Genomic DNA, 26,073 nt, shown 5'->3' on the forward strand with positions numbered 1-26,073 from the left:
GTAACTGACACGTACAAAGACCTTACATCCTTGGCTACTGTATCTTTTTCTAACCCCCACCCAAGGGCGTAACTACCATAGGTGCAGGGGGTGCAGCTGCTATAGGGCCCAGAGCAGAGAGGGGCCCACTTTGCCTGTCCAAGTATCATGTGTTGTATACATTTTTCAGCATTAGGTGATAAATAGGGGCCCTTACAAACTTTTGCTATTTATCTAATTACACCACTGCCCCCACCCCTGACGTGTTCCCAGTTTCTGAATGTTGGTTTTGGCTGCATACAGTGGGCAGCGCACCCGCCATCACTCTCTTACTAATTTGGAGCAGTGTCAAATATATAAAAAGAAATGCAAAAGACATTACATGCAACCAGAGAAAGAAAAACGGAAAATAGATATTATTACATTAATAGCCTCAGCTTGGGAAACATCTATCTATCTATCTATCTATCTATCTATCTATCTATCTATCTATCTATCTATCTATCTATCTATCTGACTCTATCTATCTATCTATCTATCTATCTATCTATCTATATGCAGTCATTGGATCTACAGTGCCTAGGTTGAAAGTCAAAAGGTCAACAACTATTGGTTGACATTTAAAAGGGCGACAATCAAGCGGCCGACAGGGTCAAAAGGCCGACCACCAAAATGGAAAAGGTCAACATATGCTTTAAAATATTTTTTAGAGCTTACATGTGTAGACAGGCAGTATTTCATACCTTGCCATCCGCTACGGTGTTGTGGGAGAATATAACAGTGTGCCGAGCACAGCGGGGCACTGTGCCCGAAGCATAGGGAGCACTCCAAGCCGTGCGAGGGGACGTGGTACACTTAGACGGCGTCCATGCCGAACTATGTGGGCATAGACACCGAAAAAAACATAAAAAACTCATGTTGACATTTTCCACGTCGACCTTTTCAATGTTGACCTTTTGACCATTTCGACCTTATGACTCTCGAACTTTGATCCTGTCGACCTTTTGACTTACGACCTTTTGACCATGTCAACCTTTTAACTGTCGACCTTTTGACCCTGTCGACCAATAGCGGTCGACCTTTTGACTGTTAACCTAGACATTGTAGATCTAATATACCGTAACCCTATCTATCTATCTATCTATCTATCTATCTATCTATCTATCTATCTATCTATCTATCTGTTCTTGTTACCAAGGTGGAAAATATGTACAGGGCAACTATACAGTATATGAAGTAGGATTTCTTCTAACCATATTACTGGTCATATTATCTAATCATGTAACTGCTGAGAAATGTAAGAGAACCTCTATTACCAGTGTTGAGCCCCACTATGTACTGCATGCTGCAAGCTAGCATCAAGGTCAGAACAGAGCTCTTGTACACATAAGCATCTAATGTGTTATGTTTTATGCACAAATAGATCAGGGAAGAAGACAAGGGGCCAACAGCTACTTCCCCTCCACCGATATTATCAGTAATTCCTGGTGGCTTCATCAAACAGCTTGTTCGAGAAACTGAAAAAGAAGCAAAGCAGAAAGAAAAAGAAGTGAAGGAAAAGATAGTAAGTGCACCCTTTACTAACAGGCTGGAAACTTTTCAAGCTTAAAGAGGACCTCAGCCTTCTGTACATTGCTTCTAAAGGCCACAATCCACCAGTCCGACTTGTCTGAGCTGTATGTCGTCAGATTTCTCTTGATGCTTCCAGGGAAATGGATTGGATCCTGGCCTTTAATTTCACTAGATTCACTTCAGTTATATCTGATGTGATCTATCATGTGCCGACAGATCGCAGGCCAGATGCACTAAGCTTCAAAAGTGATAAAATAGAGAGTAATAAACAACCAACCAATTAGCTCCTGTCTAACATTTTTCAAACACAGTCTATGACATGGCAGGTAGGAGGTGATTGGCTGGCTACATTCTACACTCTCCATTTTATCAGTTTTGAAGCTTAGTGCATCTGGCCCCCAATCAGATATATCTGATGCACACATAACACATGTGATTCATCTGATGCGATATTTAAATATAATAAGCTGGCATGTGGACTCACGCTTCAGCATACCCTCCAACTGTACCGATTAAGCCGGTACAAACGGTCTGTACCGGCTAAAATAAAGCACACCGGTTTGTGGGGCTCAGGTGGCTCCTCCTCGGCTTGACAAGTGTTGATGATCGATTTGGCCTGGTGGTACTTAGAGAATGTAATCTGACCCTTGCAAACAGTCCTGGATCCTTTCCCAGGGGTGCATTGCTGCTCCTGGCCAGCGTGCGTCGCTTCATAGTGTCACACAGTAGCCAAGTACCCAGGGGTTGTCAGCATAAATGTTAAGCCTCCTTGAGATGCCGGCTCATGCGCTTGGAGCAGCATCAGCCTCTGGGAGGTGAGGGAAGCACGCCACTCAGCGGCTGGGCAGTCAGAACGCAGAGCCCAGAATTCTATGCACAATCTGGCAGCTTGGAGAAGCAGATGACATGGGCCGGAAGCATGGCGTGCAACCTTCTGTCTTCTGGCCGGGTAATAGCAGGTGGCGGCTGGTGGGTGAATGTCACCATACACATATGGTGAGAGGGTCACATAGATACACAGTCAGTTTCTATTTGATGCCTGGGAACTGCTGCTGCTGGGGAGAAGGCACCACGTGGCCCCACATGTACACCGAGGGGTGACGCAACAGCTGCCAACAGTGACTAGGGCCTGTCGCACCCCCTGTCAAAGGCCTGCCACCAGCATTGATGTGGCCCACACATCACAGCATTCAACTGGTTATTTTATTTTAAATGCCCTGTACACATATTGAAAGGGGGATGACAATGCCCCCTTTACCAGTGGTCACACCCACTTTACCCATGGCCACCCTCCCCTTTCTGGGTGGGTACCGATTTCTACCCTTCAGATGTTGGAGGGTATGCTTCAGATGAATCTGATGCAATACATATGTGGTAAAAAAACACTCCGATCTGATTTCTTCAGATTCAGATAAATCCTTGGTGCAGCATCAATGATCTGTAGTTCAGACATATCTAACACAGGACTGTGCATCAGATCAGAGGAGACATCTATATGTGACACTTTCCATCAGATTTTTCAGTCAGATGCATCAAAATCTGATGAAAAGTGTCCAAATTGTACTAGTTAATGAGGCCTTTACAGTTTCACGCCTCTAATCAAATATACTGTATTTCATAAGCAATAGGTGAATGTGGCACACTTATACTACCCATAATGGACTACAGCTTATTTTCTATTTTACTGATCTTATCACTCTCCACTTTATCACCTTTGAAGCTTAGTGCAGTTGGCCCTTTATAATAGTGCTACAGATTTGAATATGAATTAGATTTATTCATTTATTGAAGAATTGAAATGTTACAAGTGATAGCCTTGTGATAATGTAAATCATGATTTTGCATTAGTTAGCAATGCGTTTAACACCGGCAGCTTTCAAGCATGCAGAAGCAATGGCATGTAATGGACAGTTAAAACTGAGTAAGTAAACACAAAATGATAGGGATCAGTTGCTATCAGATGTAATCCCCTGTAGCTTAGTATACAATACATTATCTGCTTCCCATATTGCCACCTAGTGGAAAATGGAAGGCTTTGTATTGTTTTAGTAATCACTTACTTACTTTTTATAAAGAATGTTGTTTTCTTCTAGGTGAAACAAGAACAACCACCAGATTGTTTAAAGGTAAATGAGCAATGAAGGTCATGTAGATTTCTTCATGTACTGTATATGTTTGATATGAATGAAGGATTTAAAATAACACATAGTATGAAAAAATAACACAAGATAAACACATCAGTACGGTAGTCCATGTATGTCTATGTGTCTCATACCAGCTCTCAGAGCTGTCATAGTGCTCCAAGTATACTCAAATTACATTACCACTGACATGGCTAATTGGCTCGTAAGGTTCCCATCCCATTCTCGGACATACAGCTCTTGGCTTTAAATACTGTACATCTAAATACATATAAATATGAGAGAGAATATATACACGGATAGTCATAGTCACCTGGTTCCAGGGATTTTGAATTGACCATTTTATTTAGAATAGTCAGTTTTCGTTGATGATGATGATGAGATGAAGATACATTTCCTATTGAATGATTATTGTACCTGAGTACACCCAGTCACCAAAAGGTAACTTTCTTTTACATCAATATTAAAATATTTATTTAAAACACATCTAAAGTATACTTTACCTCACTATCCGCTAAAAATGTATGTAACACTCATGTACATGTAAATGTATGAAACACTCTAGTTATTGCCGGCAAAATGATCTGAAGTCAGTTAAATGAAGTCTAGTTAAATATTGCGCTCCCCCTCCCCCCCCAAAAAAAAACCCAGTCGCTGTGAGCGAGGCTGGCACTCAAAGGGTTAAGCTTGCAGTCACCCTTAATGTAAATTATTTGTGGAAAAACTGTATTCCCCATTATAAGTTTCATAATTTGATTAAGTACTTTGCCATCCAGAAAAAGTCTACAAGCTCTATTTAAATGACCGTACTGCTGGTCTGGTGAAAGGGCCCAGAGAGATACCAGCACAAAGAGAAGTGATGTATTGTTCCTGACACAACAGCTGTCACTTAGCAGCAGCAGGTCGCCAGATAGCAGCTGCACTTTCACATACCCAAGCTGATTTCCGCAAGATCAAATAACAAACACCTATTTATCAACAATAAAGAGTCAAATGTTGAGACACCATTGAACAGGATTAACCATTTAACTCATTCTACAGTATAAATAGAAAGGCCACAACACAGACTACTGTAAACATCTGACTGTCCCTATAGATCAGTAGTCAGCAAACAGGGGTAAATGACCCCAAATAAGGTAAAAATTTGTAGGGTCAATGGACGATTGCGCTGCGGTGACACAGCCGGGCATGCATATGAATCTATATGCATGCCTGGCTGTGTCTAGGCAGAGCGACCATACATTATCCCCAGAATTACATTTCATTGCATATAGAATCTATATATAGATTCTATATGCATGCCTGGCTGTCTGTTCCCATGCATTTTGGATAAGGGATCCTCAACCTGTACTACATTGTATACAGGATGAACTTCTTCTAAAGGTGCCCATACATCTCATCGCACATAACAATTGTACCGTGTATGGGCACCTTATGATTTATATAACATACTGTTATACTCAAAAATGATTAATATCAGATTACCTTATGTTTAACATAACTGAACACCTTTTTAGCTTTAGCTACTAGACTGTTTGTTTTATTAGCTTGTTTCTTTTTATCTTAGTCTCCAGGTAAATTGGATAACACAGTTGTTCAACAGTTTGTGTATAAGGACGAGAATATTCTCACTGTGGAGGAAAATATGGCAGGTAAAAACAATGTCTATATGAATGGACTTAATGGGGACAAGCACCTAGGACCAGCAAAAGTGTCAGAAAAAGCAGGCAGGCGAAGCATCAATTTGAAGCCTGTTAGGATCCCTACAAAGAGACCGACCTCCCCAGAACCCAAAAAAGCTACAGAAATTAAGTCTCCTCCAGTAAATAAGCCCGATGAACCGACAGAGTGCAGGTCTCCAAAACCTGTAGAAGAGGCCAAACAGTGGACACCTGAAGAGGAAAAAATGCCAACAGGCAATACAGAGAGCTCTGTCCCAGACAATAGAGCCGAACAAGTTCAGGAAAATACCGAAGACAAGAATGAAAATACTGAAGAAGAAAATAAGGAACAAAAAAACAACCAAGATAATGTGTTAGCCCAAAGCATTGAGGAACAGCAAACAGTATCAAAAAAGGTAAGCTATGTTTGTTTTTTGTTTGTGGATATATGCAAGGAAGTGTAAAAGGTTCCAAATATGCTGGAGGTGCAGATGCTGGATGACCTCAAACTTTTTGGAAAACTGCAATTATTTACAAAGCAAATCTAAGTCTGGTAAACGCTTAAAAAAAAGTCCCCAAAGATTTTTATTAAAGGTTGATCTCAATCATAAATGATGAATATCTCATATTTAAAATGTAAGCTCTCATGAGCAGGGCCCTCTTCCCTCATGTGCTTTTCCTATTACTGAAACCTTCTTTGATGGCACCAAATGCTGAGTTTTTCCGGTCCAATGATACTTATTCCATTGTCCTCTACTGATGCAGCTATGGGTTATATACTGTACCCTGCACTTGTCCTGTATTGTATTCAAATGTAAGTCACTATTTTGCTTATTCGTTTATGTACTAGGGCGCTGTGAATCCCTTGTGGCGCCATAAAAATAAAGGATCGGTAATAAAATTAGTGTCTAGAAATTGGAAATTACCTATATATTGTGTAAGCTTTGGTTTTAATTGTAACTTGTGCAAATTCAGTAAGCATGTCACTAAAAAGTGACTGTTCAGCCTTTCAATAAGTCGCCTTGGCAAATTTGAGGCCTACAGTATACTGTAACTACTGTTATTTTTCAATAATCCATTCAGATGCGATATCTGAAGAATGGTATTATTTATTAATCACGAATATATGCGATAATTGATGAGATGATGTAATAAGCAAAGCAGGGAGAAATTTACTAAGATTTAAATTCTAATTCACATGTGATGTTGCTATGGGCAACCAATCAGATCCTGTCTACTATCTTCTAGAGCAGGGGTGGCCAACCCGCGGCTCTCGAGCCGCATGCGTCTCTTCCCTCTCTCATGTGTGGCTCCCTCCCTTTCATGTGCCTCTCAGCGGCGCCGGCTAGACAGCTGTCCCTCCCTTTGATGTGAGCCACCTGCGTGTACAGCGCAAGGGGCTGCGGTGACCCAGCGCATGCGCAGTTGCGCTAGGAATCAGCATCCCAGCCGGCATCATTTTAGACACTGCAGAGTGCATAGCCGTATGCCGTTTTGAGCTCTCCTGCTCTTTCCCCGCCTCAGCCTCCTGCTCCGCCTGCCATCCTGAGCCCTCCTGGGCTAAATTAAACACGTATGTACTGTTATCTTTATAATGCCAATATATAGATATTTATACAGTTTGAGTGTCGCACCCTGGGTTACTTTTTAGATATCACATTTGCTGTGAGGGCACGAAGTGCAGATTTCTGCAGTTACCTGCAGTGGTTGGGGGTTCCAGAGCCTTGCCATATATAAATATTATACATCAAGTGTGTCTGCATTATAAGCATCACATATGTTTCATTTAGCCCAGGGGGGCTCAGGATGGCAGCATATGAAGTTATCTGCAGTGCAAAGTGTGTGTGTGTGTGTGTGTGTGTGTGTGTGTGTGTGGGTTTGTGTATGTATGTATACATGTATAATATATATATATATATATATATATATATATTACACACACACACACTTGATGTACAATATTTATATGCACTGCAGATAACTTCATTTGGTGCCATCCTGAGCCCCCCTGGGCTAAATTAACAGTATGTGATATCTCTATCTCGCCACAACCCATTTAAAAATGGGGTGTTGCCTTCTGGGAGCTAGGCCACGCCCATTTTTAAATGGTATCGGCTCTTTGTCTTGCCAGAACATTTTTTTGGCTCTTTGGCTCTGATTAGTTGGCCACCCCTGTTCTAGAGGTTGCTAAAGAAATAAGAAGTAGATTCTGATTGGTTGCCCATAGCAACATCACATGTGAAGTAGAATTCACATCTTAGTAAATTCCCCCCCGCAATGTTGCCATATGTTGTGATGTGATATTGTGATGTTGGTAAAACTACAAATAGAACAATTTTTTTTATAACAATATGCATATGAAAAGACACGGCAAACGTGCAGTACATATAACATAGAGTATGCAAACATTAACAACTGGTATCTAGAATACAAACATGACATTACATGTAAAGGAATTGGGAATACGTGGGGAGCTTAATTATATGACAAGAATCGTAAATTATAAAAAAATCAATTTATTGTCACAGGCTAGCTAAACACATTGGTAATAAATTAAAATACAAAACATACGTCCAATAAACAGATTGGATTAATGGCACAAACAGCAAAAAACAAATAAATACAACTGTACCTCTCAGGGGTCATAAAAACTGTAAAAAGGTCATGTAAATTAACTGCAAGCTTGCTGCTAATACTTAAGCATTTGATCTCTCAGTGGCATCTAATCATCAATGTGCTGGAGGGGAAAGCACTGAGGTTTAAATGTGGGGGTAATAATCTTCCCGTGGCTAATGGCACATCCAATTCCCAATATGTTGTCACAGGGGTCTATCACTTGTTATAGTGTAATGTAATAGATATTACCTCCAAGTGTAGGGGTGAGAAAGTGCCAGTGATGGCTGCAGAGAGCGTCCTCAATGTCTGTAGCAAACTGGATCTTCTGGCAAGATGTGAGGGCTCACACGGCCCGGCGGGGTAAATCTTAGGCGTTTGAACTGGGCGCTGTGAGTAGAAGCTGCAGACGTCACATGCATAGACCCTTATGGCAGCACTCTTAAGGGGTTGTTTAAACCCATCTTCAAACTTAGATTGTCCATTAAGATGATAAGGTAGTGTGCAAAGTTTGAAGACAATTAGTTAAAGCATTCGAGCGTCATCATGGAACATCCATACACACACATCATTCCATTATACTTATGTAGAAAATACATTGCTTGTACAGCACCCTGGTAAAAAATACACTAAGGGGGGTATTCAATGTCAGGGGCACGGCTGCCGAGCAAGCTCGACAGCCGTGTCCCTCTCCCGTTATCGCTTTGCTCGACTTGAGCTCGGCGGTCGGGATTCAATGTCCCGGCCGCCGAACGGCGAGAAAGGGGCGTGGCCGCGAGTTGAGGGCAGAAATAGACGAGCTCCGGCCGGGAGCTCGCCTATTTACGGCTTTTTCTCGGCAGAACGGGCCCGACAGCTTGTGATGTCAGACTCGTTCTGTCGAGAACCCCTGTTTAATGCTGTCGGGGATGACAGCATTGAATAGGGCCCCGCAGCCATCTCCCCTGTCGGGAGATGGCTGCGGGAGCATGCCAAACATTGAATTCCCCCCTAAATCTGGGTACACACTAGATGATAAAATAAACGATTTTGCTAATTCCGGCAGATTAAATGACAAAATCTTCAAATCCACCATTATGTACACACTATGTTGCTGACTATGCGTGCTCCTGTCGGTTGTCCGTGACATGTTCCGTAATCTGTACATGCAAGACATCATAGTGTGGGCCATACTGCAGAATGCAGCAAGGCCTCCACCTGAGATACACCTCTGCCATCATCGGCTAGTGTGTATGCACTTGCCAATGCCAGGTCCCCCGGCTGCGATGTCTTGCTGGGTACACATTATGTAGTATGTACCCAGCATAAGAGAAGCACCATTCTGTTGATAGCTGCAATGCATTATCGAAGCTGCACTACTTCTGCATGAAGAACACATTCATATATTATATTTTCTAGTAGATTTATATTATAATTCACGTGTGTTCTGTATCTGGAGTATAGCTGAAAATGAAAGGTGACTCCGAAGTTCCTCCTGGTAAAATGCTTTATAAATAATCACATATTTAACTCAGCAATGCATAATTTACATTAAAATAGAGACAAATGGGAGGAAATGTGTTAATGTTCTACTTTTCATCATTTTAACATTTTTACGATCTTCATAAGAATGCTCTTAATGTTCTCTTTGTCCTCTCAAATATCTTTAGAAAAACAAAGTGATAAAATAACTCCGACTGAGTAGTGCAGACTGAAAATGTTCCATTGCAGCCACTTAATAATGCATGACTGTAGCGGAATTATTTGTTTTGCAGTCTTTCCTGGTCTTGGTTCAGCATCTGCTAGATTAAACCTTAATTAAGGCTCTTTTCACAGGTGCCTGAAGATGTGTGGTATGAGACGGAGCAAGTCTGGTTCGTTCACAAAGATGGCTTCACAATGGGTATGTGACATATGGGGGTTCTCAAGAGATTGGTTATTGTCATGGCAATTTATTGACGTGTGTAGCCTGATTGTGGCATGACAAAACAATAGTGTAACACTACATACTGTAGTTATCTCCTATTATAGTGGCCACTGCTACTTTTAGGCAAACCTAGGCAACTGCTTAAGATGCCAACTTTTAAAAGGTACCAATCATCCAAGTGCTGAATCATACACCGCAGTGTCGGTAGGTGCGTCTTTTGCTGTTGTTGCTTTGCAGTAGGGCACTTTCTTAATGGACATACTGAATGTTACAAATTATGTAATTCTTTAACTATTGTAATTCCCCACACTTGCCACCACTCCTTGACCCTTTATCTCACCCACTGCAAGGGTTGATAAAGGCCAAATAGGTCTGAGGATAATTAAGACTCCTAGGTTTTTTCTGATTGGCTGAGTATGACAGCCTTGTTACCGGGCATAATAGCCTAATGGGGTAAATTTTGAGTGTGAGCCAATGGTCAAGTCTAGACATTGAAATGAATTAATAGGTGTTTCACACTGTAATCAGCCTCTTTGATGTTTTGGAGTAGCGTACAACCACCCAAAAACTATTTTTGTTTATTTTCTTTCTTGCTCTTTGATTGTCACTGCTTGTTATGTTATGCCATCTGTTGAGGCTTACAAACTTACGCCACTGCTATCATTCTTGATAGCAGTGGTGTAAGTTTGTCCCAGTTGCCCAGAGGCAAGATAAATATTGGTGCCCCCCTCTTCTCACGCATCCCACCCGGGGCCAGGAGTTGGGACTTCCCCTGCCTGCTGCTGCTCTGCCTAGCAGAGCAGCAGGGAAAAGACATGCATAGGAGGAAGGGGGACGGGGGCATGGCCAGCTGCACACAGAGTGCTTGCCACACCTACAGCTTTTAAATAGGGTCATGGCTTTGCAGGGCAGGCTTTCCTGTGAAGCCATGCCCCATTTGTCAAGACCTTGCCCCTTTTCAGGAGCTCGTCCAGAGGGGCCACCAGTGAGTCCCACCTTCAGCCAGGACCGTGTTGGGAGGTATGCATTGTAGAAGCGGGAAATTAGCTCTGTCACTGGCTGGTTGTCACAAAGGATGGGACATGTATGAATTGTTGAGATAGGGGAAAAGCGGTATCAGCACACGCTATGCGCCCCTGTCTATATCACCAATGCTATCAAAAATATAGGTCATGGTTATGCAGGGCAATGTATGATTTCAACAGCTGCAGGTGTCCTTGCCCTTTCTCCGCAGCTGTAACAGCACTGCCTCTTTCTGTGGCGGGTGTTGGCTCTGTGGTGCACAGGAGATCTTACACATGGCGGTACAGCACATTGCACATGTTTTCACTCCCCTGCACTGGCAAACAAGATGTTTATACATCCTGTTGATATAGTTTCCTTTTCCGACCTTGGTAATGATGCAAAGCGGGATGTAATATAGAAACATACATCTCCCCCAGGGTGAGACCAGTATCTGTGTTGTCTGCTACCACTGCTGACAGGGTGACTTACTGTTCATTGTCCTCAGTGGGAATAGTTTCTTTGGTACTTATGTATTATCTGGGGTCCCATGTTAAATGCACCCCATTTTTTCATACCCCTACTATCCAACTACGCATGGAATTGATTTTATATAGTGTGGCGAGCGCAGCGAGCCACCGTGCCCGAAGCGTGGCGAGCGGACGCGGTCTCATAAGAAAAACGGGAGCCCAGATATTACATAAGTACCGTTTCTTTATCAACACTTGCAGGAGCTGGCTTCTGCTTCATAGCAATAAAAGGCAAGGCATGATCTGCTTATTCTCCTTGATAATTGTTACATTTTCATGTGACACAATAGGGGTTTCCCCCCCCCCAAAAAAACATCTAAAAAAAACCAAATGAAAACGGGAAAGTTGGGAGGTATGTAACTGTGGCTGATTGAATATGCCCTATGTGTTCATGAAAATATGGGTAATACCTGCAGCAGAATCATGCATATAAGCCTGTTGGAATACATTTTGCTCTTGCTACAGAGCTGGTGTGAATGCATTTGATGGGGATGCTGATGAGGTGTACAGTTGATACCTATGCTGATGATGTAGAGCTGGATGCATCTTGAGATGTATATGGGTAGAAATCTATTATTTTTCACATGCATTATTTTTTAGTAGTTTTTGCCCAACTGTACATTAACCAAATGTACTACTACTAGCTACTGAACTTACTGTAATCCACTGATTTTTTTTGTCTTGTGTGATTATAGCCACAGAACTAAAGCCTGATGTGGGAACACCAGAGATAGCAGATGGTAAAGTCAGGATTCGTATAGATGCAGAAAACAAAACACTAGAAGTGGATGAAGAGAATATTCATAGAGTGAGTATGTGACGTTAGTACAATGACTGTGAACAGTGATTGGTCAGTGTCTTCATAAGGCCTGCTGCTGTAGCTATGATACACAGGCAAGACTTTACACTATAAATTCCCAATGCATTTATTGGTCATCAAGATCAATTATTTGCAAGGGGGGTGTAATGATTAGCATTACTGCCTCACAGCACTGAAGTCATGGGTTCAATTTGCATATTCTCCCTGTACTTGCGTGGCTTTCCTCTGGGTACTCCGGTTTCCTCCTACAATCCAAAAATATACTGGTAGGTTACTTGGCTTGCAACAAAAATGAACCCTAGAATGACTGTATGTGCATGTCCATGTGGTAGGGAATATGGATTGTAAGCTCCACTGGGGCAGGGACTGATGTGAATGTTCAGATATTCTCTGTAAAGCGCTGCGGAATATGTGTGCGCTATATAAGAAACTGGAAATAAATCAATTATTTATTTTATGGTATTTCATGGTACATGTACCATAGTCATGAGTATCTAATGGTTTTTGTATGCGGAGGCAGGAGAGACCTTAAATGATAAAAATTAATAAAATAGCTTTTCCTGTCTCAGAGGAACAATTAGTGGCTTTTATTAGGTATAAAGGGCAGGCTAGATGGGCCAAGTGGTTCTTATCTGCTGTCAAATTATATGTTTCTATGTTTTGTTCCTGTGCGACATCCTGCGGCCTGTTAAGTGTGATCATTCAGAGCCAACCTTCTGAACTCCGGCAGACTTTGTATTGTGATACTACAGCAGAAAGCTCCCAGTACAGGGGATCAGTGGTGTATCTATACTGGGTGCAGTGTGCGTCCCACACTGCACTCATCTTACTTACTGTACCCTTTGGAGTCACACAGGCAATCTGCCCATGTACAGTGGAGTCTGAGTGCTCCGACTCCAAAGTGCAGCGGAGGTTCGCCACAGAGCAAATACGCAGCCACAGCGCAAATACGCAGCCATGCAATCAGGTCTGAATTCGGCCCTCAATCTGGCTCTGCATATTAGGACATGTAGTTCTACATCAGCTGGGGTGACACTTGTTGCCTACCCATGCTCTTGTCCAGTGTTCCCAAGTGCAGTCCTCAAGGCACTCCAGCGGTCCTAGTTTTAGGGATATCCATGCATGCGCACAGATTGCACTGAGGACTCCCTGAGGACCGTGTTTGCGAACCACTGCTTTTGCCTATTGTGCTGCTAACTTCAGACTGTATTGAGCTGGAAGTGGATACTTTGGAGATGTACAAGATTGTGATATAGCACTCAGTAAACTGTACACTCTCTGCACATGTTACATCTGCCCCCCCCCCCCACAGTGCTCAAGATGTTGTCCATTAAAGAGAGAATTTGCTTTTGCAATTGACAAAGCAGTGGTCACCACTTTGTGTCCAATCCATAAAAAGCATAAAATTGTTTTTGGCAATTTTCCCAAAGTCTTTACAGTTGCTTGAATCAAATCACAGTTTGTATAAGTACCCAACGCGATTAATCTCATAGAGAATTCATCAGGGGCATACAACTGTGTACAACTATGATTTGATTCAAGCTTATGTGAAAACTCTGTAAAAACTGACACAAACAATTTTATGCTTTTTATGGATTTTTTTTAATAAACTGAATTGAGAGTTATTTGGGTGCATTATTACGTAGACCTTGTTTGGGTCACAGAGTGGTGGCCATTGCTTTGGCGCCGGTCCTCCAGTGTTGTATGTATTTGGAGGTCATTGGGCAACCTACTAAACTGATTTCTTAAAAATTTGTGTGAAATTAGGATATTGTTACTATCTATAATTGGTAGGGCTGGTTGGTGTTCTTTGAAAGTGTGATATGTACAGTAGAGGTCAAATGCACCAGATTAAGGTGATCTTGATATGCTACAAAAAACTGTTTCTTTCAAATTAGCCATACAGTATGCTTTTATGTAATTCAGATTTGTATCTCCAACAATACAACTTCAATTGTGAAGAGCATTTTTGTGTAGAATAAAACCTTGTAGACTAATTGGGTGTTTTGTTTATTTCCTTCCAATAGACAAATCCATCCAAATTTGACTATGCAGAAGATTTGACAGCACTTATTAGTCTGAATGAATCCAGTGTGATTAACACTCTGTGGCACCGTTACCAGTCCCAGCTTATTCACACCAATGCCGGACCAAACCTGATTGTTCTAAAACCAAGTGTGCCCATCCCCAGTTTGTCTAACAAGGTTGGTACCATGTTCTTTTTGGTCTTTTAAATGATAACCGGGACATGAAGTTTCATACATACCAGATTTGGCTCTGGTAAGTGAAATGATGAAGGCCTGTGTTTTATTTTGCACAAGGGGATAGACAAAATATTTCTAGAAGGTACTGTACAATGTAATTCATGTTTTTGTTTTATATTAGCCTTACCAGCTGTGCGGTTAACACATTTGTTGTAGATGTTTGAGGTCACTTTTGTGAGCTTTTCTCTTCAGTGGTTGAAGAGCTCCTAGGAATAAGCTTTCCTTTACTTACTGTGAGTCAGAAAAATAATAACATTTTAAGTGATAGTATGAAACATTATAGCTTCCACTTCACAGTGCTGGAGAATGAGGGGGTAAATGTATGAAGCTTAGAGAAGTGTTATGTATCCCCATAAAGAACGTTTTGTGCAAGGTGATAATGTTCCAGCCAATAAGCTCCTAACTGTCAATTTACATATTGGAACTGATTGGTTGGTTATTATCACCTTGCATGTTTTCTTTATGGGGGTAGATACCACTTCTCTAAAGGTGCCCATACACGGTGCGATGCGATGTGTGCTCCCGCGGGAATCATGCGATTAAGTACAAAACACACAGGAAAAATCTCACCGTGTATGGGCACCTTAAGCTTCATACATTTACCCCTGAGTCAATGGTTGTGACTAGTTACCCTTCACCTTAAGGACCCGGACAGGGGGCTGGGAGAGGGAGCAAGGTCGGAACAAAGGACGCAAACGGACCCTCGCGGGTTTTCTTTGCTCACCACGCTTCGGGCATGGTGGCTCGCTCCGCTTCGTTCGCCACCTGGCTACTAAAGGCAACCAGTGGTGGTGTGGATAGTGAAGGAACAGTACAAGCCCTGCATGCCTGAAGCTATCTAACAGTCAACAGATTCAATAGGGCAACACACAAATGGTTGACAAAACTTCTTTTTGTTCCAACTTTACCATCCATGTGAAATACAATTGTGAATAGTAACCTGTACAGATCACATTTCTCCTGAAGCAAGCGTGCGATTACATTAACGACAGCACTAAACCAGAATTTCAGTAAAAAACAGTGATTTTTTTAGGGTTTCTGCCACATTTCCAAATATACTAAAGCCCCGATGCCAGGGCTTCAATGTGGAGGGTAGTGCCAGCTATACAGTAGCTGGTGTTACCCTATAGCAGGGGTGGCCAAACCTGTCCTCAAGATCTACCAACGGTACATGTTTTCCAGGTGACCTGTGGATCTATAGTAGGAATGAATGCAGCAGGTTTTAAAATGTGACAGTTAGTAATGACTACAGCTGTGCACCAGCTAGGTAACCTGGAAAACGTGGACCGTGGGTAGATCTTGAGGACCGGTTTGGCCACCCCTGCCCTATAGGAAGCCTATGGGCTTTTTTTCCACATCGCTCTGTGAGGGATTCGATTTAAGCTTTCCCAGCATGCCTTGCAGCCACCCTCATCACTCTGCACATGCACAAAGGGACTCCAGGGTCACAAACCTGGAAGTCCAGATACCAGAACGCATCAAAAAAGGGCAGCTCGTCTCGGGAAAGCTGCCCTTTGCGGTACTAATTGCATATGTTAGTACATATACCATTAGTATTGGCACGATGAGTGGCAGGATGTAACACAAGTGGATAGTACATAGTGGTCACAGGTGATGAATGATAGAAATGACCTCCCAATAAAAGAAAATATTCTTATGTCAACCATTTTTTGTCGATCAATTTCCATGACAACCTTTTCATCCTGTCAACCTTTTGTACCTGTAGACCTATTACATGCTTCCCTTTTGGGGTTCTCGTATTAATTATCTACTACCTGTAATACAGTATACTGTATATAGAGATGCATCCAATTGCCAGCTTAATGAATTTCTTGTGATAATACATTTGATTTCCATCTGTACTTTTCACTGAATACACTGGGTGGCGCCATATATCTATCAAATACTATTGTTTAATAAAGTACAGCAAAGGACACGTGAGGTACAAACATGTTTATCTTTTTTGCTAATTGGCTGCAAAAGGATTAGGAGTACGGCTGGATAACCTTAGCACTAATATTATCTTTGCAAATAACAGCTACTATATTTAAACTTGGCATTTCACTTTAACCTTTTTATTATAACATTTTCAGGACTTCTCATTGAATTTTTTTTAGGCTACTTGCTTTGTTATTTGCAAAACGCATGCAACTATTTATGATAAAATATTTTAACATTATTCACAACTCATTAAATCAAGAGGGAAAAAAAAACACTTTGCATACAGATTACTCAAGGGGCACATATATATCTATATGGGAAGGATACACTTATTATTTTTGAATCTCAATTTTTTTCCCATTTTATTGTGCTCCCTAGTAATGCCATGAATACCAGGGCTAACGTGGGGATGGCCCTGACCGCAGAGTGGAGTAGCACCATAATATGGTCCCTTGATATAATGCAAATGCGCTTGCTAGCTTCTAATTGTTCACTTGTACAAACTAATTAGGAACAGCCATAGGGGATGCACCAAACATCGCTTTGAAATTGTCACTAGGCTTTCACACAATGTGTGGTATGTAAAAGAAAGTGAAAGTGAAAAGGTTCACGGCAGCCATTGGGGGGATGGGGGGACGGGGGACGGGGGGGGGGGACTGCGGGATCTCCTGTCTCAGGCCCAGACAGAAAGGGGGCCCAGGACTGGCATTTATAAAGTGTAATTTTTCATAAACAAAGTTTACATTTCCCTTGAAGCAATGTAGAGGTTGAGTATTGCGGCCAGTGTTGTAGACACTGGAGATCTCACCTGGCATTCCCTGGCCACACAATTTCTGATGCCAGCCTTGTCTGGGTTGCCAACCTGCTGATGATGCACGTTGGGATACAAACCTACCCATCGCAGGCAATCTGGTATACTTTTACACAGCAAATAAAATACAAGAACTTGTAGAAACCCACCATGAAACCAGCACTTTTCTTAGGTTGGCATTGGAAACATGTGGGGGACACATTTAATTCACAACATAAGGTACTATAGCAGGGGTGGCAGTCACTGGGGGACAATCAGTGTATTTACTACTTTTCTACTGTAATGCACATGAGTGACCTGCCGTTAGCATCCAGACTCCTACAGTTGGATTCCCACTTTGAAACAGATGGCTTCTGCTTTCTTATCTGCCAGAGGAATCTCTTTTATCCTGAAAGTATTTATATGGCATTTTCATTGACTTTACAACTCACTGCCTTTTACATCTGGTAACTTATACCTTTAAAACTAAAAATAATTACAACTTGCATTGCTTCAATATTGATTCTGTCAGGTTTTACAGAAACTATTCTCATTCTGTTGCATATGTCATATAGGCAGCACGGATGGTGTAATGGTTAGCATTACTGCCTCACAGCGCTGAGCCCTAACTGTGCGGAGTTTGTATATTCTCCCCGTGTTTGCGTGGGTTTACTCCGGGTACTCCGGTTTCCTCCTACAATCCAAAAATATACTGGTAGGTCATTTGGCTTCCAACAAAAAAAAAAATTAACCCTCGAATGTCTGTGTGTGCGTGTACATGTGGTAGGGAATATAGATTGTAAGCTCCTTTGGGGCAGGGGCTGATGTGAATGTTCAACTATTCTCTGTAAAGCACTGCGGAATATGTGTGCGCTATATAAGAACTGTTAATAAATAAATAATAATAAATAAATAATATGTTAACTTAAAAGTAAAACTTGCCAGAAAATCACCAGAATAACACAAGTTATTCAAAAGGGAAGGCTTTTACATTCCACCTACGATCATCATACTGTATATGACTGTACATGTTGCTGAGTAGCACTCCCATTAGCAGACAGTAGCTGGACACCCATAGATGGGAATGTAGCTGAAGAGGCACTCTATGCCTCTACTCCACTCTATGGTACATTTCCTCAACCGTATTGATTATTGTACTGGGCACTACCATTACTTCAAGGGTGTAGTAGCTAAAATAGGTGCAGGGTAGCTGGCTGCAATGGGGCCTGGCCCTCCCCCTGCACCTAATTGCTGCGACCTCCTGAGCCCCATAATTAGCTGGTGTTTATTTCTCAGCAGTGTGGGTACATACAGATGACCGGCGTGTGGGAAGCTGGCATTCAGAATATCGTCAATGGTATCCCAAAGCAGGGAATACTCCCCCTGCCACTATAACCCTCCCCACAACCTAACCCTCCTCCCTGTAGCCTGATCATAACACTCCCGCTAGTGCCCAACACCAATACCCCCATGTCTAACCCTAATTCCCCTTTTAAGTGCCTATTCCATATCCCCCGCAGCCTAACCCTAACCTCTTCCCTGCACCGCACCCTAACCCTAAGTCCCTCCCTAGTGCCTAAACCTAACAACCCCCTTCCCTGTCCAAACCCTTACTGGCCCAGCCAGAACCTAATTGTGAGAGCTCTGAGTAGTCTGTGTGTGTGGTGGGGGTTGTGGGTACCGTATGGGCACCTTATAGATATATCTACAACTCTTCCATCATTGTATGAGTCTTTGCTGCTACTATTTATCATCATACTGGATTATACTCCTACATTCTGTCATCTTTCTGGACATTACCACTACTGCTTTAAACTGGCGTCTTTCTGGATATTCGTTGCACTGATTGAGAGCTTTCTGGATATTACTTTTATCTGACATTTTTCTGGATAGTTGCAGGTTTATGGATATGGTTACTAAAGGTAATGGCTGAGCAGTATTACTGATGAATGCCTTATTGAAAATCATCACTGGCATATTAAATTTGCCTGCGTTATGGGTATTATATGTGATCTTGCTAGACATTCTCACTCATATATTATGTCTTTAGGCATTATAGTTGGCCTATTACGTGTCGATGGGCATTAAAAATGCAAATTAGATCTTGATGGCTATTATCATTGATACAGTAAATTTTGCAGGCTGAGGGTGCCACTGGCATATTAGAAGCATGTTGGGCATTCACAATGGCATAACAAATCTAACAGAATTTTATTACTATCATATTTCACATTGAGTGATAAGATCTTGCTCATAACCACAATATCCATATTAATGGCACGTTGCAGGCATAATAAGTTGGGCACTGCTCTATCATATATGGCAGGCATGTCCAAACTATGGCCCTCCAGCTGTTGTGAAACTGCAAGTCCCATCATGCCTTGCCACAGTTTTGCTATTAGTGAATACTAAAACTATGGCAAGGCATGCTGGGATGTGTAGTTTCACAACAGCTGGAGGGCCTTAGTTTGGACATGCCTGATATATGGTCACTGCTGGCATCATTTTCTGTCCCTTCAATAAATGCACTGAGGTAAAAACAAACTCATATAAACAGTACATTATTTATGTAGGACTGGTAAACTGGGCAGTCCAGTTATAATGTCTGTACTGGGCTCTCAGCTGTCTTCTTCGGACACTCAAATGTTGTTTTATTAATTTACCTGTATATTTTTTTGCAAACATTTGTATACAATTCACTTATAAATATACTGTTTGTTATTCTTAGTATGAGTGGAAGCACAGTAATGATAGTAAACTTTGCAGTAAGTAATTTATTCCTATGTAGTCTTTTCTACCTCAGAGACTGTAATAACCCTTTACTATGTTCCGATACAGTTTCATTTATTTGTAAAGCTGTATAAGGTAAACTATTTTATACATACAGACAGTACTATATGGAATACAAGCAATAATGTAATAATGTACACACGGGGTGATTGTAGCTCTATTTCTAAGCATTCTGACTAGATTTATACTGCGTCGCTATCGCCTGACTAGGTTATACTCAGTGGCCAGTGGCAAACGCAGGATTTTCAGAAGGGGGTTTCCAGAGGGGTGGAGCAAAGCACGGAGATGGACACTTAGGTGACCCAGTATATGCCAGGTCAGTTAAAGTATTATAGATAGACCAAATGTATATAAATAATAATATACACACACACACACACACACACACATACATAACAGCAGTGTAGACCCCTGGGCATAGCAATGTATTGGGGCCCCTACCGATCCTCCAGCAGTAGGGGTTGGGGAAGTTTTCATGTCCCACGGGTGGTAGGGGGTATTATATCAACCGCTCAGCATGTAGGGCCTGGATCAGTAATTTCCACTAATTACCCCTTTACTGTACAGATGTGGGAGAAGGGGGCATTGGGCAGAATGAAGGGGCCCTGATACATAACTTCCAGGGTGGTAGAGGATGTTTAATATGCAGAGGAGGGGTGTATAGTGGAGTGGGCTTATTATTCATAATTTTCTGGTGGGAGGACAGCTTGCTTGACTGCAGTTATCTCCAGTTCCCAGAAATAGATTTCTTAGATTTTAATGGAATTAAAAAATAGAGAATCCCACCTACCAAATGGTACTGGGGACTAGGGGATCAGAGTTCAGGAGGCAAAACAATCTGCCAACAAGAATATAAAACTACATACCAGGTGTGTGGAGCTGGAGCAGTAACCAGCTGCTGGAAGGCTGATATTTCTGGTTTTGTGAATAGTAGAGACAAGCTACTAGTGTTCCTCAAAGGGGGAGAGTCTCAGCTTTTGGAATATATCCTCAGAAAAACTCTAAGTCAGACAGAACCTGAAATATCTGACTGGGCAGAGCAATTAACAGGCTTGGATGGGGACCACTGCTTTGAAGTCAGATATCTCCGGTTCCCAAGGGCCGATTTTTAAAATTCTTGTACCCATGGAAAGAGGAGACCCTCAGCTTTCAGCCTAGGGCCCTTAGACTCCTGGGGGGGTTTCTGGGTACTCAGAAACCCCCCCTGCGTGCGCTACTGCTGGCGTAACTATAGCACCGCAGCCCCCGCGGTCGCGGGGGGGTGCTGTGCATATGGGGGCGCCGGGGGGGCTGCGGTGCTATAGTAATCCCCCCGCCCCCCATCCCTTGCATGCTTACCTGTCCGCTCGTCCCGGCTCCCCTCCTGGCTTCAATCAATGCTATGGAGACGGACCACGATAAAATGGCCGCCCCATAAAGCAGACTGTTCTCTGAAACTGTCTGCGGTATGGGAGCGGCCATTTTATCGTGGTCCGTGTGCATAGAATTTATTGAAGCCAGGAGGGGAGCTGGGACGCGCGGACAGGTAAGCATGCGGCAATGGGGGGAGGGGGCACAGGTGGCACGGGGGGCAGGCACAGGGGGAAGGCACGGGGGGCCGGCCGGACGGGGAGGGGGGGCGCCCCCCCATTAACGGCGCGGGGGGGCCCCCAAACAAAGCTACGCACCTGGTTATACTGCATGCAGTATAAATCTAGTCATCGCCAGTATTCCCTCACTCAGGGCAGCCATCAGGGGGGGGACTGCGGGGACTCCAGTCTCGGGCCCAGAACTGGAGTTTGTAAAGTATAATTTGTCATAAACAAAGTTCACATTTCCCTCGAAGCAAGCTAGAGGTTGAGTAGAGGGGCCAGTGCTGCAGACACTGGAGGTCTCCACAGACATTCCAGGCGTTCGAGAAAAGGAAGGGGGGCCCTACCTATTTTGTCAGTCCCGGGCCGCACAATTTCTGATGGCAGCCCTGCTCTCACCAGAGAACACTGACCATGACAGATCGCTCAGCACACATTGCTGGTGCATTGATGTGCGCTGAGCGATCTGTGCTAAGCAGTATCGCTCAGCACGTGGCACCCGTCACTGTGTGTGTGTGCGAGGCTTAAGTCTGTAAAACACTTGGATGATGCAGTTACAGTATTTCAGCTCTTCAGCATATCTATTGATCTGTTTTTCTTTTTGTTTTGATGTTTTGATTTTTTTTTTGTATTTATTACCAGTAGATTCAGATAAGGAAAACATGTTAAATGAATAATAATGCACAAATACATGAATTTACATTTAAATATACAGTAAAGGAAATCTTTATATTTAGCCAGCAGTTGTAGCATCATTTGTTAGAAAATGCAAACTATAACCTTATACAGTGGATGGCGTCACATGACTCATGAAAATGTTCTGTAATGGATTGTCTCAAATTGAAACTTGTGCATTATGAATAAAGGTGGAAAATTCAAAGGATATTAGGAGTGACTGGGAAGTTTCATGACCTGTATAAAAGCACTTGTCCCCTGGCCTTGTCTTTTTATATTTACTGAAGGCTATAAATGTTAGCAAAGATTGATGCCTATTGTATCACCAGGAGAGCTTCTAATATCATGAGTTCAGATTTCTTTAACACAGGACAAAGGATTATTCAAGGTATAGGAATCGTGGTGTGTGAATGTCGGCCTACTGCAGAGCTTATCACAGAGATGCTAACTCCCATTACGCTTCACACTAGGTGTTCAAAGGGAAGAAGGACGGAATGTCCCCTCACATCTGCTCGGTGGCTCAGAAAGCCTATTGGAACATGCTCACCCAGTGCCAGGATCAGACAATTGTGCCGTTGGGCAGAAGTAGTGCAGGAAAATCAACATGCTGCCAGACTGCGTTGGAATACCTGGTAGATGCTGCTGGGAGCGTGGGCAACAGAGTAACAGGTAGCAAGCTGCTTAAGCTATCCCACTACATTGTTTGCCTTGTATTTAGTTACTATTATGCTACTATTAATAATCGAGCAATGTTTCTACTATTTGCAGTGTTACAACTTGTAGTACTTGGTTACAATTGATCAATTAGTAACTCTAAAATGTCATTTCATTACTGTGTACTGTATATTTAATCCGAGTTTGCATTAAGACACAGATGGGTAAAGCTAAGCTGCTCAGTCTCAGATAACATCTCTGTGTTTTCCCAGTGGAGAAGATTCAAGCAATGTTCACTATTCTGAAGTCGTTTGGTTGTGTGTCGTCAAGTGACTGCAATAACTCTACTCGCTTCTCTATGGTTATGTCTCTGGATTTCAATGCTGCTGGACGCGTAACAGCGGGACACCTGCAGGTAATCAGCCACAGTTATTACATCACCACATCTGATGGAGAAGTATGGGCCCCACTCAGACCTGCTCGCTAGGCTGCGAATGTTGGAAGCCCAGAGATTAGGTAAACGCTGCCCCGCCAAACTCACTCCCTGCCCCTGTGAACACAGGGGGATAAATCATTCACCAGGAAATGATTTCCAACTGCTTAGAAGCGTCGAAAAAGTCTAGACTTACTTAGTGCTACGGAGGTCGTGGGGAGAAGGAAACCGCTGATGACGACAGCGGTCCTTGCTTCCTGGCCTGCATTTTCTGGAACACTCCCAGAAAATGCTAAGTTATCACCCTAAAAGGGTGCAGGGTGTCAATCGCACTGCGAGCAGCCTGCAATTGCTAACATTCGCTGGCTGCCTTTGTACAAACGGCTCCCATATATAGGCACAGTCCAATAATCGCTTGTGGTGGAGTGCATACATGGGGAGGAGCTGTGCAGTGCAGTGGAGTGCATACATGGGCAGGAGCCTTAGGTGCCGATTTTATGTTTTTGCTGATGGGTGCTCAAGCCAAAAATATAAGGGAGTGGCTTCATGGGGAAGGGGCATGGCTACAAAATAATACCAACTTATATTACACAGCACAGTTGTCTCCAATTTTCAAATTACGGCAGCAGAGTTCCCCTTTTTACACATTACAGCACAATGTAACTATACACACCAAGAAACAGAGGCAGAACTCTGGGAGGCAATGGAGTCATCTGTTGCCGGACTCCTGCTCCCAAGGTGGCACCTCTGTTCCCCTGCATATTTCAATCACTTAATAGAAAGTCGTTGATAACGGTTAAGTGGCCCCCTCCTAGCAAGACCATAAATGTCACACTCTCTTAATTTAAAACATAATATAGAAAACATGTATTTATATAAGGTGGTGTATATGTGTATGGGGAGCACCAATATTTATCTTGCCTCCGGGCAACTGGGACGAACTTACGCCACTGCCATGAAATGCATTGAAAGTAATCGATGCCACCAAAATGATTTAGTATTAATACTCACATGACTATACTGTACATCACAGAGCAAATGCACAATCCTAAATCAGCACGTCTGTGAGACACTGCTGATATAGTGAACACATATAGTGATATATCTCCCGCTGCACTCTGCCCTGTACTGCCTGCAGTATGAGGTCAGCTCCCTCCCTCCCGGTGTCCCGCCACACTCTGCCCTGTACAGGCTGTCGTTCTGCACGGTTGGACATCAGCACACACTCCCTTCTGCCCACTCGCCACGCTCCCTCCGGCCCTGCGCTGTACAATTGTCTGCAGTCTGACGTGCTGACAAGCCTGGTGGGTGCTTAACATTTACCATGTGTGCTCAGGCCCAGGAGCACCCACGGAATCGGTGCCTATGGCAGGAGCTGTGCATTGTGATGGCACAGAACTTGCACTACATATACTGCGCTAACATGATGCAAATCACATGAAGTGGACAGCTGCATAGATATAAACTTGTTATTTGTATTTTGTTGAACTAATCTCTACCCATTTGCTGACTTTGAGCTGAAAGCCGCTCAAAACAGCAAGTTTGAGCAGCTTTCGGCTCAAAGCCGGCCAGTGTGTATGCCCCAGCAATGATTGGTGAGCGGTGATGCGTGCTTCCACATCATCGCCGGGAAAGCCGTTCCTCTGCTGGTGATACCAGCAGGTGAGCGGCTTTGAGGACGGCTTTGCATAGCGCTGACCCCCCCCCCCCGCTGATGGTGCCGGGCAGGGGAAAAGTAGCTCAGTGTGCATGCACTGAGCGGCTTTCCCCCCAACGATGATACCGATCATCGCTGTCCATACACGCTGGCCAAAGTGGCCCAGTGTGTATGGACCTTAAGTTACTTTTGGTTTCATGTTACAAAGTAGAAATCTCTGCATTGTCTGTCTTGTGTGGACAGAACTGATCATGTTGTACAGGGTGGAGAAGCTGTAACATTTCTGTATTTATTTCCAGACCATGCTCTTGGAGAGGATTCGTGTTGCTCAACAGCCAGAAGGAGAAAGTAATTTTAATGTCTTCTCACAATTGCTGACTGGAGTAGAGTTAGATCTCAGGTAATGAAATTGGAATGCTTGTCTAAGTTTTACATACGTGTAGTCTATAGCTCTTTTTCTATACTCCACAAGTCCCTAAAGTATTTGCTAATGTTTTGTCTTTCTTTCATTCCTTAGTCACCGTTTCTTTTTAGATCTGTTTATCTTCATGCATTCTCATTTCCCTTCACCAAATCCCTTTGATCACTCTTTGTTCTCCCATATGTTCATCACTTCCTTTTATCCATTCTGATAATCCCATCCCTTAATTATACAATTAAACCTCTAGATCAGTGTTTCCCAATTTCGGTCCCCAATGCTGGGTACACCCTATTCTGATGATTGGTAAGTACATACACACTTACTGATTGTCGGCCCATGTGTTGTTCCTGGCATCACCCCTGGGTGGGCATTGACATTTGCCAGCCCAGTTGTGCTTTCAGTCACTGTCAGTCCCTGCAGCAAGTGTATGGACCTTCCGTAGACACGGACGATATATTTGCAGATATATCGCTAACCGTTGTGCTGCAAGGCTGACACAATTTGTCTGTGAACAGGCTTGTTGGGGTTATACACCCTCTGACGTGCTCACAAGTGTGTACTTAGCATAACTGGCCAGGTTTGAAGGATATCCTTGCTAGCACAGATCGTTACATCACAATAACTGAGTCACTAATTAAATCACCTGTGCGGAA

General features: G+C 42.9%; 1 protein-coding gene across 1 annotated transcript in view; it reads left to right on the forward strand.

The window, feature by feature from the left end:
- Positions 1-5,271: 5,271 nt before the first annotated feature.
- MYO18B (myosin XVIIIB) overlaps positions 5,272-26,073 on the forward strand; it is a 451,547-nt gene continuing 430,745 nt past the window's right edge. Inside the window, exons 1-7 of the mRNA XM_083146506.1 lie at positions 5,272-5,769; positions 9,782-9,848; positions 12,100-12,212; positions 14,252-14,428; positions 22,726-22,924; positions 23,182-23,324; positions 25,299-25,399. Coding sequence (XP_083002632.1) covers positions 5,338-5,769; positions 9,782-9,848; positions 12,100-12,212; positions 14,252-14,428; positions 22,726-22,924; positions 23,182-23,324; positions 25,299-25,399 — 1,232 coding nt within the window. The 5' untranslated portion in view covers positions 5,272-5,337. The remainder of the gene's footprint in view (positions 5,770-9,781; positions 9,849-12,099; positions 12,213-14,251; positions 14,429-22,725; positions 22,925-23,181; positions 23,325-25,298; positions 25,400-26,073) is intronic.

This window comes from Crinia signifera, chromosome 1, assembly GCF_055691185.1.
Source record: "Crinia signifera chromosome 1, ASM5569118v1, whole genome shotgun sequence".
Lineage (NCBI taxonomy): Eukaryota > Metazoa > Chordata > Amphibia > Anura > Myobatrachidae > Crinia > Crinia signifera.